The 18480-nt window shown below is 32.2% G+C and overlaps 1 protein-coding gene across 1 annotated transcript in view; it reads right to left on the reverse strand.

Annotated features, from left to right (window-relative positions):
- LOC118192701 (uncharacterized) overlaps positions 1-18480 on the reverse strand; it is a 120905-nt gene that overhangs the window by 45990 nt on the left and 56435 nt on the right. Inside the window, exon 6 of the mRNA XM_085819157.1 lies at positions 16495-16681. Within this exon, the coding sequence (XP_085675283.1) occupies positions 16495-16681 (187 nt within the window). The remainder of the gene's footprint in view (positions 1-16494; positions 16682-18480) is intronic.

Raw genomic sequence — 18480 nt, forward strand, 5'->3', positions numbered from 1 at the left:
CAAAAACTTAGAAATCCATTGTGTATTATACCCCATCGGAGAAATACAAAAGCTTGCTATAACAACTGCTGCATTGTGAGGTCAAGCATCAAATTCATAGAAAGGCACTGAAAATTATCTGCTAGGTGAATGGGGTCAATTTTAATGCTTTTCAACATTGACTGCATAAAACTGAACAGTATAACAAAATATATGATTTACACCTTACCAATAATTGAAGAAATAATAAAGAAAATTAAATCTACAAAATATGATCTTACTGGATCTCACCTCTGGCCATTTCCAGATATGTGTGAAACCTGAAGACAAGCCAAAAACTGTATTTAATATCAAATTAGGAGTTTATGTATTCCTTAGAATGCTGTTGGCTTATGTAGGGCTCCCTCTACATTTAGAAATCTCAGATAACGGTCTGTAGTTCATACATCAATGTCTGTAGTTCATACATCATTACGGGAAATGTACACAGGTTTTAACATAAAGCATTTTAAACTGGCCCCTTATCAACTACAGTCAAATATCACAGATTTGATAAATAGAAACACATTTAAAATTATCCACAATTATGTAAATATTATCACCAACATTGGGACCACAACTTTTTAATGAACTCATGTATGCATTAAGATCTGCTAAATATGATACCACTTGTCAAATGCCATCTGAATCATTTCTTAGGAGGAAGTTGATTATGCCCCTTGAAAAAGTATCTTTTTTTAAAAAAGTTCAGAAGAATGAAAATGGCAGACATTCAAAAATTGGAGGATAAGGCAACATGCAACTCAAATATGGGCTGGGAAAAGCAAAAATTTTATTATGATGAGAAAAGGTATGAGGTCAGTTTTAAGAATAAAGCATTCACTATCTCGAGGATCAGAATAAAAAATGGAGAAATTCAATAATGAATTCAAAGGTACTTTTTCTTATTCAAGAGAATCAGAGAAACAGTTTTGTACTTAACAGGAAAGAATGGTGAATCTCTTAAGAGTGTAGAAAAATCCCCCAAATGATTTATGTATCGCCGTTAGAGGGCACTTCGCTTCTGAGACAGAATGTTAGGTTTTTAGATTGCGACGTAGTTAGCACTGAACCATCGATGCAATCCAGGTTGCTTTGTATATAAAATAATTATTTTTTGTAGATTGTTGAAGTATTTGACTTCATTTAGAATTAGATCAACCTTTCACAAAATGGTGCACAATGGCCGGGAACCTTTGGCCAATTAAGAAGTTTGTGTATTTTAAGTTTGGATATCATTTTATGTGAAGACAGTCAAGATAAGCCTGTATTTTCTATTTTGATATAATATAGAAGATCTTATTGCTAAACTGAAATCAAAACGAAAGGTATTGAAGACCGGAGTGTCCACGATATTAAAGAAAATTAAAACCGAACTGAGTAAAGATGATAGTAGTATAAATGTAAATGTATTAGAAGAAATTTTAGACCAGTTAAACGAAAAATCAAAATTGAGCAATTTAGATGCTTAAATAGAACGAGAATTAAAAGTTGAAGAGGACGAATTTGAACTTGAAATCTCATCCGTTTTGGAATATGAAGAGAAAATTCAAGTGTGCCAGTTTAGAGGAAAGAAAAAGTTGAAAGAATTGAATAAGCTATAAAATTCGGACAATGCAAGTACGGACATTTCTAATGAAACCGTTACAGAATCCCAAAATGAAAGTAACAAATGCACTCGGCTTCCAAAATTAACCATCTCTAAATTTTATGGTGATCCTTTGGATTGGTTAGAATTTATAGGTCAGTTCGAAAATGTGATTGATAAAAATCTGAATTTATCAAAAATAGAAAAATTAATTTACTTAAAAAGCTTTTTTCTTGGTGGCTCAGCCGCCAAAGCTATTTCTAGTTTCGCTCTCATCGAAAATAATTACGAAGCTGCTCTTGAACTGTTACGTTCCAAATTTGGTCAAACGAACATCTTAATAAATTCACATTTAGGACAACTCTTAAGTACTTCACCTGTTAGGAATTCTAATGATATAAACGGATTAAGAAAACTTCTCGATCCCGCCGAAGTACAGATAAGAAATCTTGAAGCATTAAAAAATAGACTGATACCTACGGAAATCTGTTGACACCTTTAATTTTGAAATTACTTCCTAATGAATACGTTCTTGATTATAGCCAAAAACTTAAAGATGAAAATTCGGATTTAAAAGGCTTGTTAGCTTTTTTGAGGAACGAAGTATTCAGTAGAGAGCGCACGGCTTCTGTTAATTATAATTCTAGAGAGAAATATTCGCGATCGGAAAAGCATCTGCCCTTCAAATATAAACATTCTCCAGCCAAAACAAGCAAGCCGTCTACACTTGAGTTATTAGCATCGTCAGCCGAATCGCAGTGTCTGTTCTGCGGGAACACAAATCATAAATCTGCGGATTGCGAAATTTTAAGTGTAGAAAAGGGATTTTGAAATGGGAAGCACGATGTTTTCTTTGTTTGGGTCGATTTCACCGTATTCAAAATTGTAAACAAAAAATAAACTGTGCCTTCTGCTTTAATAAACACTCGAAAGCCATTTGTTATTCATTTCATCAGAAAAAAGATAATGAAAAACCTGAAAAGAAAACATCGGATTCGAGCGTTATATTCGCTGTTTCGTCATATAATTCCTATGAAAATAGTTCTAATAAAATATTATTACAAACGGCTTCTGCATTGATCTGAAATAATGATAAATCTGAAAATGTCAGAATTCTTTTTGTTAATGGCTCAATGAGATCTTTCATAACTAAAGATACATCTAGTAAAATGAAGCTTCCGACTGTTAGAAAAGAATCACTTTCTGTTTATTCTTTTGGTGATAAAACTGCGTTAGAAAAAACCTTTAATGTTGTTAGAGCAAAACTAGAAAATGTTAGCGATCCTAATCTTAATATATATATTGAGCTTCTTGAAACCGAAAATATAATCTTAATATATATATTGAGCTTCTTGAAACCGAAAATATATCTAATACTGTTATCTCTCCTCCAGATTTGAACTTTGCTAAGAAAAATAAAATTTTACAAAATTTACAATTAGCAGACCGTTGCAGAAAAAGTGACAAAATTGATATTCTCATAGGGGTAGATTTCTACTATTCTATAATTACTGGTAAAATTAAAAGAATTTCAAGAAATGTAGTAGCCACAGAATCTTTATTTGGGTGGTGTTTGCAGGGTAAAGTAAATAATGATCATAGTGACTTATTAACTATGAAAATAATAGTAAATGAAAACTTGATATCAAATCAGTTACAACAGTTTTGGAAGCTAGAAAACTTAGGTTTGGAAAGTGATACTCAAAACAACAAAACTGTTGCTTTAGAAATTATGAAATCTTTCGCATCTGATATCAAGTATAAGAACGACAGATACCAAGTATAATTACCTTGGAAACCCAATTCAAAACATTTAATGGAAGATAATAGGGATATAGCACTTGAAAGATTTAAGAAATTGAGTAACAAATTTAAAATTGATAACTCTTTGTTTGTTCAATACACAGTTTTAAAGGATTACGAGTTAAAACATATTACTGAACCAGTTCAAGAAGACTATCAAAATGATAAAACCCTATTTTATTTACCTCATAGAGCAGTCATCAGAAATGATAGAGCAACAAGCAAACTAAGAATAGTTTATGATGCTTCAGCCCATAAACTAAAAACACTCTGTCTAAATAAATGTTTATATACTGGTCCGAACCTATATCCTGATATTTTTTATTTATAAAATTTAGACAAAATTTGATAGCCTTTACTGTGGACATTACACAAGCATTCTTACAGATAGAGTTAAATGAAGAAGACAGGGACATTACACAATTCTTTTGGAAAGATGATCCTGATGATAACAATGAAAGTTTGAAAATCTTTAGATTTACGAGAGTTTTGTTTGGAGTAAAATCTAGTCCCTTTCTCCTAGCTGCTACTATTAAGCAACACCTTAAAAATATTCAGAAATATATCCCGAAACAGTAGAACTCTTAAATAACTGCCTGTATGTTGATGACATTATTGGTGGTCAACAAAATTTAGAACAAGCCCTGAAAACAAATTTAGAAATTGTTAACATTTTCAGTGAAGCTAGCATGTCACTACATTAAGTGGCATACTAATTCCGAAGAACTCAAAGATATTTGGCATCGCAAAGAATTTTCGATGCAAGAATCTCCTGAAGTTGTCCCGATCAAAGTGTTAGGAATTAACTGGGATACGGATAATGATAATTTTTATTTTGACACTCAGCACTTGACAAATTTCATTTCCTCGTCAATCAGCTCAAAACGTTTTCTATTGCAAACCGCAGGCTGTATTTTTCATCCTGTCGGATTTTATGGCCCTTTCACTATAAGAATAAAGTGTCTGATTCAGGAAATCTGGTCTGTCAAAATTGATTGGGACGATGAGCTGCCACCTGATCTTAGTTATAAATGGAAAGCCTGGTATGAAGAAATTGAAGAACTGAACCACCTCAGAATTCCCCGCTACTATTTAGAAGGAATATTAGATGCAGATGTGAAACAAATACAACTCCATAGCTTTTCTAATGCTAGTTTGAAAGCTTATGGATGCATGGTATATCTAAGAATAGTTTTGAACAATGGACCTTTTTAAACAGTTTTTGTTGCTTCCAAAAGTAGAGTTGCACCTCTGAAATCCCTTACACTTCCTAGATTGGAGCTTTTGGGTGCGCTGTTATCTGCTAGATTGAGTGATAAAATCGCAAAATGTTTAAAATACGAAGTAATCCCCTTCCACTGGACTGATTCTCAAATTCCCAAAAGATTTAAATCTTTCATCAAAAACAGAGTTTATGAAATTCAGAAGCTAACTAAAAGCAATAACTGGCATTATTGCTGTGGGAAAGATAACCCCTCCGACCTCATATCACAAGGAAATACTGTTGCTAATTTAAGAAATTGTTCACTTTAGTGGTTTGGACCAGAAGGGTTACAAAACAAACGTATAGACTGGCCAGTTCAACCGAAGTTTGACGTGGGAAACGATAAACAACTAGAACTCCATAGTAGAATATATGTTTATGACATTGTTGTGAAAAGAGATGATCATTTATTGGATATAACAAAATTCAGTAATGTGCTGAAATATCTCAGAATTATGGCATGGATTAGACGTTTCGTTGCTAAGGCAAGAAAACTGCCTGCTAATAGTGGAACATTAAGTGCTTCTGAAATTCAGGACACTGAAATTTTTTGTGTTTGTAAAGCCCAGATGGATTTCTTCACACCTGAAATTAAGGCTCTTCAATCTAACAAGTCAATTTCTCCAAGCTCTGATATATTCAGCTTGGCACCGTTTCTTGATGAAAATAAAATTCTTCGAATTAAGGTAAGATTAGAAGAAACCGAATATACAGTTGATGAGAAGCATCCAGTTCTTCTTCCTAAAGATTCCAAATTTACTGAATTAATTGTAAAAAGGGAACATAATAACATTCTGCATGCAGGAGTTGCAGCAACTTTAGCCAAACTACGACAGAAATTTTGGATTCCTAAAGGCCGTCAGTTGGTAAAGAAAGTCTTAGAGAACTGTTTAATTTGTCAGAAATACGCAGTAAAACCAGGGAAACAAATAACCGCTCAGTTACCTAAAGATCAAATGGTTGAAACTCCACCTTTCTATGTTACAGGCGTGGATTTCACAGGTCCAGTTTACATCAAGTCTGGAAACGACATTCAGAAATCATACATCGTATTGTTTACTTGCGCTGTTACATCTAGAGCTGATTTCCAATATGTCTGCAAACAAATTCATTTTGGCTCTCAGACACTTCATTTCGAGAAGAAGAAACTGTCGCACCTTTTATTCAGGTAACACAAAAATTTTCAAATATGCTACCAAAGATTTACAGTATTTTTACAGCATTATTAAAGGTACAGACTTTCAAAATTTTCTAGCAAATGAAGGCTTGACTTGGAAATTTATCATCGAGCTTGCTCCATGGTGGGGAGCTTTTTATGAACGCCTTATGAAAACCATAAAGGAACCACTGAAAAAGATATTAGGCAGAGCTCAACTGAATTTTGAAGAATTTATGACTGTGTTGACAGAGATCGAAAATATTGTGAATAGACATCCTTTGACTTACGTTTACAATGATTTACATGAACCTGAACCGCTTGCACTGGCTGATTTTCTATTGATCAGACATAAGGATCAATATCCATACAACTTTGCTGAGATCCTGAATAACTCTCCAACAAGAAAGAGTCTAATAAAACGAAAAGAATATCAGACGATACTTACAAAACAGTTCTGGAAAAAATGGAAAACTCAGTATCTTCTTGAATTAAGAAATGCTCACTTCTTCGGTACACCAGAAGCCAAGAAAAATCTTAAAATTAGTGATATAGTTTTACTTGAAGGAACAACTAAATCTAAGTTCCTCTGGAATTTAGGTCGAGTAATTCAAGTCTTTAAAGGACGTGACGGTCTTGTACGATCATGTGTGGTAAAAACTAAAAAAGTGGACTTTAAGAGACCTGTGCAATTGATATACCCCCTTGAACTATCAGACTGAAAATGAACTAATTTTGTAACCTTTTATTTCTTATATTTCATGTTCACTAACATTAATTTTAAATAATTAGTTTAGTTATTATTAATAATTTACTGTTTGTAATTCGAATTAATATTTACATTTGAGTAACATTTGAAATGATGCAGTTAACTATATTTGTTTATTTTATAGAATTTCCTTTTGCAGTTTATATTTACATCAGTTGAATGTACTTGATATGTAAGTTGCTTTCTTACATTTTTATTATTGGTATGCTGAAATAGTGATAATTTTTGCAAAAATTATCGGGTGGGGAGTGTGGAAAAATCCCCCAAATGATTTATGTATCGCCATTAGAGGGTGCTTCGCTTCTGAGAAAGAATGTTAGTTTTTTAGTATGCGACGTAGTTAGCAGTGAACCATCGATGCAATCCAGGTTGCTTTGTAAATAAAATGATTATTTCTGTAGATTGTTGAAGTATTTGACTTCATTTAGAATTAGATCAACCTTTCACAAAAAAGAGCAAACATGGATCAGTTCAAAAAGTATGAGCAGCCTGGAGCAGTATTAAAAGAATCTCCTGGCATGAGCAATGTGGATTCATTGGAAAGGTAAGTTGATTCAGCAAGCACTGTCCACATCATAAGAAAGCCTAAAAGTAAGATACCAGGAGAGTAAAAGAAAAGATACCAGGAATGGAGAAAAATAGAAAAAGTCCAAATTCAATGATTCATCAAAGAGAAAGCTACAGATGAATGGAGGCCAAGAAGGAAGAAGAGAACAAGAAACATGCCAAAGATCAAATATTTTGGAGATATCATGACCAGCTGAATGAGAAGCAAAGACAGCTTGAAATAAGTCAAAAAGAAAAAGGTCATAGTGAACAATATTAACAGCAAGCTTGCACTGATGGGGAATCAGACAGCCTGTTATGTAGAAACCTACACTACAAAAGGGTATCAGAGATGGAAATTTAAAAGGACCATCAATCAGATTGACAGCACATCACAAACCACAAATCAACCTTCTAAGGAAGAGGCCAGCACCATCAGAATATGCCAAACTTGTCTTATATTGTTTTTAATTAAGAAAAAGCACTTTCTCATAAATATGCTAATTAACTGATTTTCAGGAAAAAATTCATAGTTAATAAGTCTTTTGTAATAAAAAAATGCAAGCAGCATCACCTAAAGGCCTGTCTACACGAAGCGATTTTCTAGGCCGACTTTCTGGTAGAGCAACAATTTTAAGGATCTGTGCAAGTGCCAAAAATAGGTCATGTTTTCTGCCATGATTTCAGAACTGGTGTTCACTGTTCATTAGCACATGATAAAATCAGAGTCTCTAGCCAATAAGATTGCTTTGAGCGATCACATGCTTTTCTCCTCATTTTTTGAATAAATAATAAATATGGCTGTATTTCGTTGGAGCAAAACTCAAATTTTTCAACTAACAGATTTCTATACAGAAAATGTTGTATTCTGGGGCACGAGTAATGTAAATTTTAAAAATAAAAAATTAAGGGATTCTATTATTTTCATAAGCTTTGTCTTCCCCATTACTTTATATGTTCAAATAGTTTCTATTTGGGGTGAAAATTATTTTAACTCCCCCAAGAAAAGTTCCAAAAACTATTAATGATGCCATGTCATGAGTACTAAATTAAAATATTCAGAAACTACTTGAAACTATGGTTGCACTTATTGAAAAAATTCAGCAAAATCTCCAGTCGAGAAATTACGGGCCGGATTTAAAGCAGAGCAGAGACTCATTGACTTCGCCGAAAATGGAAGTTAATCACGTGACGAATTACATAGCTTTTCCGACAACTCTTATATGAGTGATCGTAGTCCAGTGGTAAAAAGCAGAGGACATTTTCTCCGGACATTGAGATCATGAGTTCGATCCCTCTACTTAATTTTGGACTTTCTGTTACTGCAAGGACTTTTTAATTTCGTTTTTCCATCACTAAATTCGAACTGCATGACTTTAGTCACTTTTTATTTTTTCACCTACAGGTGTAGTATTTATTGAAATTTAACACCTTTCTTTTTATTTTTTGAATGGCCTTTAGCATGTATTTTTAGATCTACTGGTGAAAACTCTTTAGTAGTTGCGTACCAGCTCAAAAGAAAGTCACAAACTCAGTTTTGTGTTAATAGATGTAAATAAATTACAGCCCAATTTAATAGAATATTGCTAAATTTTATTAGCTGATTAACTAATACAATCATATGATCACATAGTTTTCAGATGGTATTATATTTAATTATGCTGATATTAGTTTTTTAATGTTCAATAATATGCTACTTAAGACTTTGCACCTTTATGAAATTTCTTATTTGAAATTTACACACTGAAATTACATTGTTGCTTTGTAATGTAGTAATCTTTATTCTTTATTACTACTTTTTACTCTTACTGATATGATTTTCATAACATTATTGTCTGTTTATTCAGTAATAAAGGTTTTGATTTTTTTGAAATTTGAAAATTTGAAATTTGAATTTTGAAAATTGAATTTTGAAATTTGAAAAAATAAGTACCTACTGAAGCACAGTAGGTACTTATTTTTTCTGAAACATGGTTATTTTACTATTTCAAGATTTAAGTGCACAAATAGGAGTGCCAGAAATGAATTTTTTTAAAAAATGGAGTAATCTGCACACTCAGAACACAAAGGAAAAGCCTTTTTTTATATATATATAATTTTGCTGCAAACTTAATTTAGCTAAAAATCAAAATCTCATGGCATCATCTGTAAATACTTTCCGAATTCCACCGTGTCTTCAATAATAAGCAAATCCCGGAGCAGGGTATTACACGCGCCATGAATTTCTTGTCGTTTGATTTAATTTCCATTTTCCCCACTTCTGCAGCAGTAAGTTAAGTTCAAAATTGTACCTGTAGCTATAGTAGCAATTTAAAGTAAAATAGTCATCCATTATTTTGACTATTTGACAGCACCGTAAGCTTTGCTTACAAAGCGTAGACAGACTAACACTGTAGAGGGCGGGAACACTTCCTTTACAGTGATTGGCTGAGTGAATTCCTGTACTAATGAGAAAATTGTTCCGTGTACACAGGCAAGCTATCTTAGATATTTTCAGCCAGCTAAGTCAGCCAAGGAAATCGGTACGTGTAGATGGGCTTTGATTTCAACATCCAAGGCTCCCCCTTCCTGTTATGGGAGAAAGCAATCCTTCCCACTGTGCTTCTTTTTGTTTCTGAGTCACACTGCAGACACCAGGTCTCATCTCCCAATATGGTAAACTTTCAAAAATTGTTGTCCTGTCTTGTAGTACTCAGCAAATCTTCATAGCAAGCTTTTCTGTCTTCTTTTTGCTGTTCTGTCAAAATCCAAGGAACAAAATGAGCAGATAAACTTTCTTCATTTTCAGATTTGCAATTAAAATTAACAAGTTTTCTGAAAACAGTTCTCTTTTTCTCCTTGTGAAGAACAGTAATATAATATTCTCTATCATTAGTCCGTAATATAATATTCTCTATCATCAATGATATTCTTTTAACTATTTATCAATTTTTTTAATACAGTCAAAAGTCTTTAATCCGGACTCGCCGGGACTTCGGCGATTCCGTATTTTCCGGATTATAGATCATCAGCTTAAATCTGGTAGGATGGCATGTAGAAATTATAAAATTAAAAATATGAAACCATAATTTATGAAATAAAAAGCAATTATGATCTAAAGGGTATCAAAATTTACAAAAAAAAAAAAAAAAAAAAAAAAAAAAGCTTTATATTTATTTGTTTAACTTTATTAAACATTTCTTTCAACGCACACATACGTAAAGCATACATTACGCATAGTCAAAATTAGAAAATTGCAAACAGAAAACTATTTGATGTGTATTCGTGATACTTATAATGACGAGGAATTTGATTTAAATCATATCAAAGACGGAGTACATCGAGATGAAATACTACATTTAGTAAGGAATTATAAGCCGAATAAAATAAAAACATCTGCCCTGAAGATAAGGATAGTGCTGACAGATCAACTTCCAGTTCATTGCATGTTCAGTTTTACACTTTTTGTAAGCCAAAATCTTTTTCTCACTAAATTACTGTATACTACCTAGTTTTCATCATAGGCCAAAATCCAATTAAAAAAACTGCAGCTTCATAATTATTAAATCAGATAGTATAAGCAGCAATCCACTAGTCAACAATCAAACTCCCCCACCACCACTACAAGTTCTTGAGGTACCTAAATGATAATTCTTTGGAAAATATTTAGTTAATACAATGAAATAAAAATGCTATACAATTAATATACCTTTTCATTAATTCTTCTGGTGTTCAGTAGATATTTTTTTTAACCTGCTACAAACTAGTAAGCTTGTTTTAGTTGCAAGTTACTTTAAATATTTACTCTTCATTAAATTTTTACTCTTAGTTAAATTTTTACACTTTACTTGTTTTAATAATTTTTTAATCTTACTTATTTTTGTACTTTAAAATATCATTACCAATTCACAATGATTTGTCAAAACAATGTATATCCCTCACGTTGAATCTGCCAGGAAGAAAGTTCCTAAGCCACAGTCCCTTTAAAATAAGCACATCAAGGATGTTGTCAACCTTCCCATTTGTGATTGTAAGGCCATGCCGTCATCCCACACAGCACTTATTTTCTCCACCTCATATATTATAGTTCAAGTCAGCCCTCATTCAAGTGCTTTTGGAAAAACTAAATGGAAATGAAATGGAAGGAAAAAAATTAGGTGACTCAAATCATCTGCTGCAGGCTCTTATTTCAATGGTTATGATGGAAACTAGGTAGTGGAAAATAACTTTAAGTTCCTATTTTAAAGTAACAGACTATAGTTTTGGCATGTATGTTCTAAAAAACCATAATCGCTTTGAAACGTTTTATTTATATTTCCTATAAATCCAGTTACCCTCCCCCCTTTTTTTTTTATATTATCAGTTGAAAACACATCTTCTCACACCAAGGGATACATCAATCCCATTTTTTACACACACGTTTAGTGAAAAATCCATACATTTTACACATGCATCAAATGAAATTAATTCTCCATCTATCTAATAGAAACTGTAGAATTAAACATGTCTACATTCTATGACATTGAATTTCACATAAACAAAAATATTTAAGTTAATAAAAAATATTTTAAAATTTTCTTTAACATCACTTCAAACTATCAAAAAGAATGCTACACACTGATACTACTAAATAAAATAAATTATTCGGGGTTTACTCAAATATCTGATATATCATTTAGTGCATTATTATTTCCATACTACATTGCTAATATAAGTTATCTTACATATTATCATTTATATCTAAATTAGAATTAAAAAATACAATGAAAATTAAAAATACAATAAATTAAAAAATTAAGGGATTCTATTATTTTCATAAGCTTTGTCTTCCCCATTACTTTATATGTTCAAATAGTTTCTATTTGGGGTGAAAATTATTTTAACTCCCCCAAGAAAAGTTCCAAAAACTATTAATGATGCCATGTCATGAGTACTAAATTAAAATATTCAGAAACTACTTGAAACTATGGTTGCACTTATTGAAAAAATTCAGCAAAATCTCCAGTCGAGAAATTACGGGCCGGATTTAAAGCAGAGCAGAGACTCATTGACTTCGCCGAAAATGGAAGTTAATCACGTGACGAATTACATAGCTTTTCCGACAACTCTTATATGAGTGATCGTAGTCCAGTGGTAAAAAGCAGAGGACATTTTCTCCGGACATTGAGATCATGAGTTCGATCCCTCTACTTAATTTTGGACTTTCTGTTACTGCAAGGACTTTTTAATTTCGTTTTTCCATCACTAAATTCGAACTGCATGACTTTAGTCACTTTTTATTTTTTCACCTACAGGTGTAGTATTTATTGAAATTTAACACCTTTCTTTTTATTTTTTGAATGGCCTTTAGCATGTATTTTTAGATCTACTGGTGAAAACTCTTTAGTAGTTGCGTACCAGCTCAAAAGAAAGTCACAAACTCAGTTTTGTGTTAATAGATGTAAATAAATTACAGCCCAATTTAATAGAATATTGCTAAATTTTATTAGCTGATTAACTAATACAATCATATGATCACATAGTTTTCAGATGGTATTATATTTAATTATGCTGATATTAGTTTTTTAATGTTCAATAATATGCTACTTAAGACTTTGCACCTTTATGAAATTTCTTATTTGAAATTTACACACTGAAATTACATTGTTGCTTTGTAATGTAGTAATCTTTATTCTTTATTACTACTTTTTACTCTTACTGATATGATTTTCATAACATTATTGTCTGTTTATTCAGTAATAAAGGTTTTGATTTTTTTGAAATTTGAAAATTTGAAATTTGAATTTTGAAAATTGAATTTTGAAATTTGAAAAAATAAGTACCTACTGAAGCACAGTAGGTACTTATTTTTTCTGAAACATGGTTATTTTACTATTTCAAGATTTAAGTGCACAAATAGGAGTGCCAGAAATGAATTTTTTTAAAAAATGGAGTAATCTGCACACTCAGAACACAAAGGAAAAGCCTTTTTTTATATATATATAATTTTGCTGCAAACTTAATTTAGCTAAAAATCAAAATCTCATGGCATCATCTGTAAATACTTTCCGAATTCCACCGTGTCTTCAATAATAAGCAAATCCCGGAGCAGGGTATTACACGCGCCATGAATTTCTTGTCGTTTGATTTAATTTCCATTTTCCCCACTTCTGCAGCAGTAAGTTAAGTTCAAAATTGTACCTGTAGCTATAGTAGCAATTTAAAGTAAAATAGTCATCCATTATTTTGACTATTTGACAGCACCGTAAGCTTTGCTTACAAAGCGTAGACAGACTAACACTGTAGAGGGCGGGAACACTTCCTTTACAGTGATTGGCTGAGTGAATTCCTGTACTAATGAGAAAATTGTTCCGTGTACACAGGCAAGCTATCTTAGATATTTTCAGCCAGCTAAGTCAGCCAAGGAAATCGGTACGTGTAGATGGGCTTTGATTTCAACATCCAAGGCTCCCCCTTCCTGTTATGGGAGAAAGCAATCCTTCCCACTGTGCTTCTTTTTGTTTCTGAGTCACACTGCAGACACCAGGTCTCATCTCCCAATATGGTAAACTTTCAAAAATTGTTGTCCTGTCTTGTAGTACTCAGCAAATCTTCATAGCAAGCTTTTCTGTCTTCTTTTTGCTGTTCTGTCAAAATCCAAGGAACAAAATGAGCAGATAAACTTTCTTCATTTTCAGATTTGCAATTAAAATTAACAAGTTTTCTGAAAACAGTTCTCTTTTTCTCCTTGTGAAGAACAGTAATATAATATTCTCTATCATTAGTCCGTAATATAATATTCTCTATCATCAATGATATTCTTTTAACTATTTATCAATTTTTTTAATACAGTCAAAAGTCTTTAATCCGGACTCGCCGGGACTTCGGCGATTCCGTATTTTCCGGATTATAGATCATCAGCTTAAATCTGGTAGGATGGCATGTAGAAATTATAAAATTAAAAATATGAAACCATAATTTATGAAATAAAAAGCAATTATGATCTAAAGGGTATCAAAATTTACAAAAAAAAAAAAAAAAAAAAAAAAAAAGCTTTATATTTATTTGTTTAACTTTATTAAACATTTCTTTCAACGCACACATACGTAAAGCATACATTACGCATAGTCAAAATTAGAAAATTGCAAACAGAAAACTATTTGATGTGTATTCGTGATACTTATAATGACGAGGAATTTGATTTAAATCATATCAAAGACGGAGTACATCGAGATGAAATACTACATTTAGTAAGGAATTATAAGCCGAATAAAATAAAAACATCTGCCCTGAAGATAAGGATAGTGCTGACAGATCAACTTCCAGTTCATTGCATGTTCAGTTTTACACTTTTTGTAAGCCAAAATCTTTTTCTCACTAAATTACTGTATACTACCTAGTTTTCATCATAGGCCAAAATCCAATTAAAAAAACTGCAGCTTCATAATTATTAAATCAGATAGTATAAGCAGCAATCCACTAGTCAACAATCAAACTCCCCCACCACCACTACAAGTTCTTGAGGTACCTAAATGATAATTCTTTGGAAAATATTTAGTTAATACAATGAAATAAAAATGCTATACAATTAATATACCTTTTCATTAATTCTTCTGGTGTTCAGTAGATATTTTTTTTAACCTGCTACAAACTAGTAAGCTTGTTTTAGTTGCAAGTTACTTTAAATATTTACTCTTCATTAAATTTTTACTCTTAGTTAAATTTTTACACTTTACTTGTTTTAATAATTTTTTAATCTTACTTATTTTTGTACTTTAAAATATCATTACCAATTCACAATGATTTGTCAAAACAATGTATATCCCTCACGTTGAATCTGCCAGGAAGAAAGTTCCTAAGCCACAGTCCCTTTAAAATAAGCACATCAAGGATGTTGTCAACCTTCCCATTTGTGATTGTAAGGCCATGCCGTCATCCCACACAGCACTTATTTTCTCCACCTCATATATTATAGTTCAAGTCAGCCCTCATTCAAGTGCTTTTGGAAAAACTAAATGGAAATGAAATGGAAGGAAAAAAATTAGGTGACTCAAATCATCTGCTGCAGGCTCTTATTTCAATGGTTATGATGGAAACTAGGTAGTGGAAAATAACTTTAAGTTCCTATTTTAAAGTAACAGACTATAGTTTTGGCATGTATGTTCTAAAAAACCATAATCGCTTTGAAACGTTTTATTTATATTTCCTATAAATCCAGTTACCCTCCCCCCTTTTTTTTTTATATTATCAGTTGAAAACACATCTTCTCACACCAAGGGATACATCAATCCCATTTTTTACACACACGTTTAGTGAAAAATCCATACATTTTACACATGCATCAAATGAAATTAATTCTCCATCTATCTAATAGAAACTGTAGAATTAAACATGTCTACATTCTATGACATTGAATTTCACATAAACAAAAATATTTAAGTTAATAAAAAATATTTTAAAATTTTCTTTAACATCACTTCAAACTATCAAAAAGAATGCTACACACTGATACTACTAAATAAAATAAATTATTCGGGGTTTACTCAAATATCTGATATATCATTTAGTGCATTATTATTTCCATACTACATTGCTAATATAAGTTATCTTACATATTATCATTTATATCTAAATTAGAATATTCACCATTGTCAGACAATGGAAATACAGCTGAACCTCAATCTATAATTTTTTAATGGGGTGAAGGGAAAAAATCATGAATGAGAGAATGAGTTCAGCCAGGAAATTATTACTCATTGAAAATAAACATTTTGAGCATACTACATTAAAAAACTACTTTTCAAAGAAAGAAACATTATCCTCAGCTAATTGGCTGAATTTTGCTTCAAATGAAAATATAACTGTTCAAGTCTAATGTTTTCACAATCAGCTTTGCTTCCATTTTGGACACAGAAAAGTATTTTAATCTTTTGTGAAACTTAGTAAATCTTTGTGAAGCTCTGCACCATCTTTTGCTTATTTTTATCTTGATCTTCTTTCACATTCCTTGTAAAATGATCTGTGTATGTGTGTGAGAGTGAGAGGGACTGTGTGCTTGAATGATTAATGGAGTAGAATAATACTTCAAGGAATAATAGATGGAGGAAATAATACATCAAAGTTCTAAGATAAATAAATAAAAAAAAAATATCCTTAGCTCTTAAATTAAAATGTAATCAAATTGCTCATGGCAAACAACCATTTCTGAAAGTAACCAGTATCTTTTATATTACACATCAAAAATGAACATCACTCTTTAAAGCAGAGTTACCTTTACAGAAATCAAAATCATCCAGAACCATGCATGGTTTTCTTTAAAGAGGTTTCATTACATGTAATTAAGCATTACCCCCCCCAAAAAAAAGATATGTTCTAAACAAAGAAAAAAATACCTCTTTCTGAAGAGCAAGTTCATTAGCAGCAAAGTCTGCAGCAGTTGTAAGTAATGTGTGCACATTCATAGACATTTGAGATAGGTGCATGGATATCATTGTCAATTCTGCTCCTTGACTTAACAACATATCACGACAATTTCCTTGAGTCCTGTCTAATTCTGCCCGCAAAAGCTGCACTTGCAAACTATAAAAATTTATTAAAAATAGTTTAAAGATTGGGATCTAATAATTTTATATGAGTCAATTCATAATAAATACCATTCAATTTTAAAAAATTTGTTTAATAAATAAATTCTAAAAGTTATGAAACATGACTACTGAAAAATTATGAAGTAATGAAACTTTAAATTTAGTATCAGCTAAATATAAATTTTTACTACTTTTTTATGTGATTCACCTATAGCAGACAACACTGATTGAGGAACTCTGATTAAAGACTGACAGGTATTTGTTACTAGCATTGTCAATCTTCATTTATTTCATATCTATTTAAATACTTGAAATTACCAAACATGCATTAAATCTGAAGATAAGAATAATAATATATAGCACATTTATGAGTTATTTCACTTCGTATAAAAGACTATAAATACTGTGTTTATAAAATCTTTTATAAGCACAGTATTTTGTAATATGCAGGACAGCCAGAAAGTCCCTTTACATGTGCAACTATTTCATTGCAATTTTAACAACACTTACAGTTATCTGTTCAAAACATCCATATGTGTACCACCATTACCCTTGCATAACTTGATATGCTTGAATGTCCTCCTACTCATCCACTTTAGTAGCTGTGATGTCACATGCAGGAAGACTTCAAGCATTGTCTGGTCTGGACTTCAAAGCAGCCAAGAATAAGGGGCTAGAGAATTTGGTAACCCACGTCCTATCCACTGGCTAGAGAACAATTCCTTCAGGCATTCACAAACAGCAAGTGACAAGTGGACAGGAGCTCCATCCTGGTAGAAAACCATGTCACTGATGCCCAAATTTTGTAGCTGTGGAAGTCATTGAACATCTCCCGATAAGTAACCTGGGTGATAAAACTTTTTAAGAAGTATGGACCAAAGAAGTGTTTTTCAGCCATCGCCATGAAAAGCATGCTGTGCACAGGATTGTTCTCAATTTATTGATAGAAATGTGGGTTTTCCTTTACACATATGAAGCTGTTTCTAACCTCTAACTCTGATAAGTAGCAAATTTATCAGAAACAAAGAATACACTTCTCAGCAGGAATAATGGGGAAGGCCTCGAACAAGATTTTGCATGTGTTCCTGCCAATGGTTTAAATCCTATTCCATTACTTCATTGATGTCCATTAGCCAGAATGCTTGCAGGCCTAAGTCCAATTTCATGTGAAGTTACATTGTGCTCCTTTTAAGTTCTGTAGCATGCTTTCTGGTTGACTTGCAGGGTGAACACATCACTAACACACTAACTTTGTGTTTCCTTTCGGTTTATGGATGACCAAAGTGTGCTGGGGGGGGGTAATCCAAAACACTTCCCAAGTGAAAAGGTTTCTTCTCTCACCTGATCAGAGTCTCAAAACTTAATGGCTTCTTCTGAACTGTTCTCAAAACCTATCCATCATTGTCATATTTTCATTATTGTGCTTTCATTCAAGGATTCACACACTTGTCATTAAATGCTCAAGGTGAAGTTCCTGGTATTTGCCACTATTCTTTACCAAGCACAGAAAGGCACAATAATGAACTGGTCAACACACAGACTTCTTCTTCTTCCCAGGGAATAATGTAACAGGTATGCGACAGTCAAATTGAAACTCACATGAGGAGCACTGTTGCCATATCATCAGGATGCGAGGTTCAAATCTTTAATACCTGACACTGTTAAATGCATTTCATTCAGGCATAAAAGGACTTTCTGGCCATACAATACACAAGTAGCAAGTTCAAGGCCACATCTGGAACAAATGTTTAAGATTGAGTTTTCTTAAAAACAGAATAAATAAATGCATATAAT

Source organism: Stegodyphus dumicola, chromosome 6 (assembly GCF_044657685.1).
Source record: "Stegodyphus dumicola isolate Sdum_Otavi_A_Nest chromosome 6, ASM4465768v1".
Taxonomy (NCBI): Eukaryota; Metazoa; Arthropoda; class Arachnida; order Araneae; family Eresidae; genus Stegodyphus; species Stegodyphus dumicola.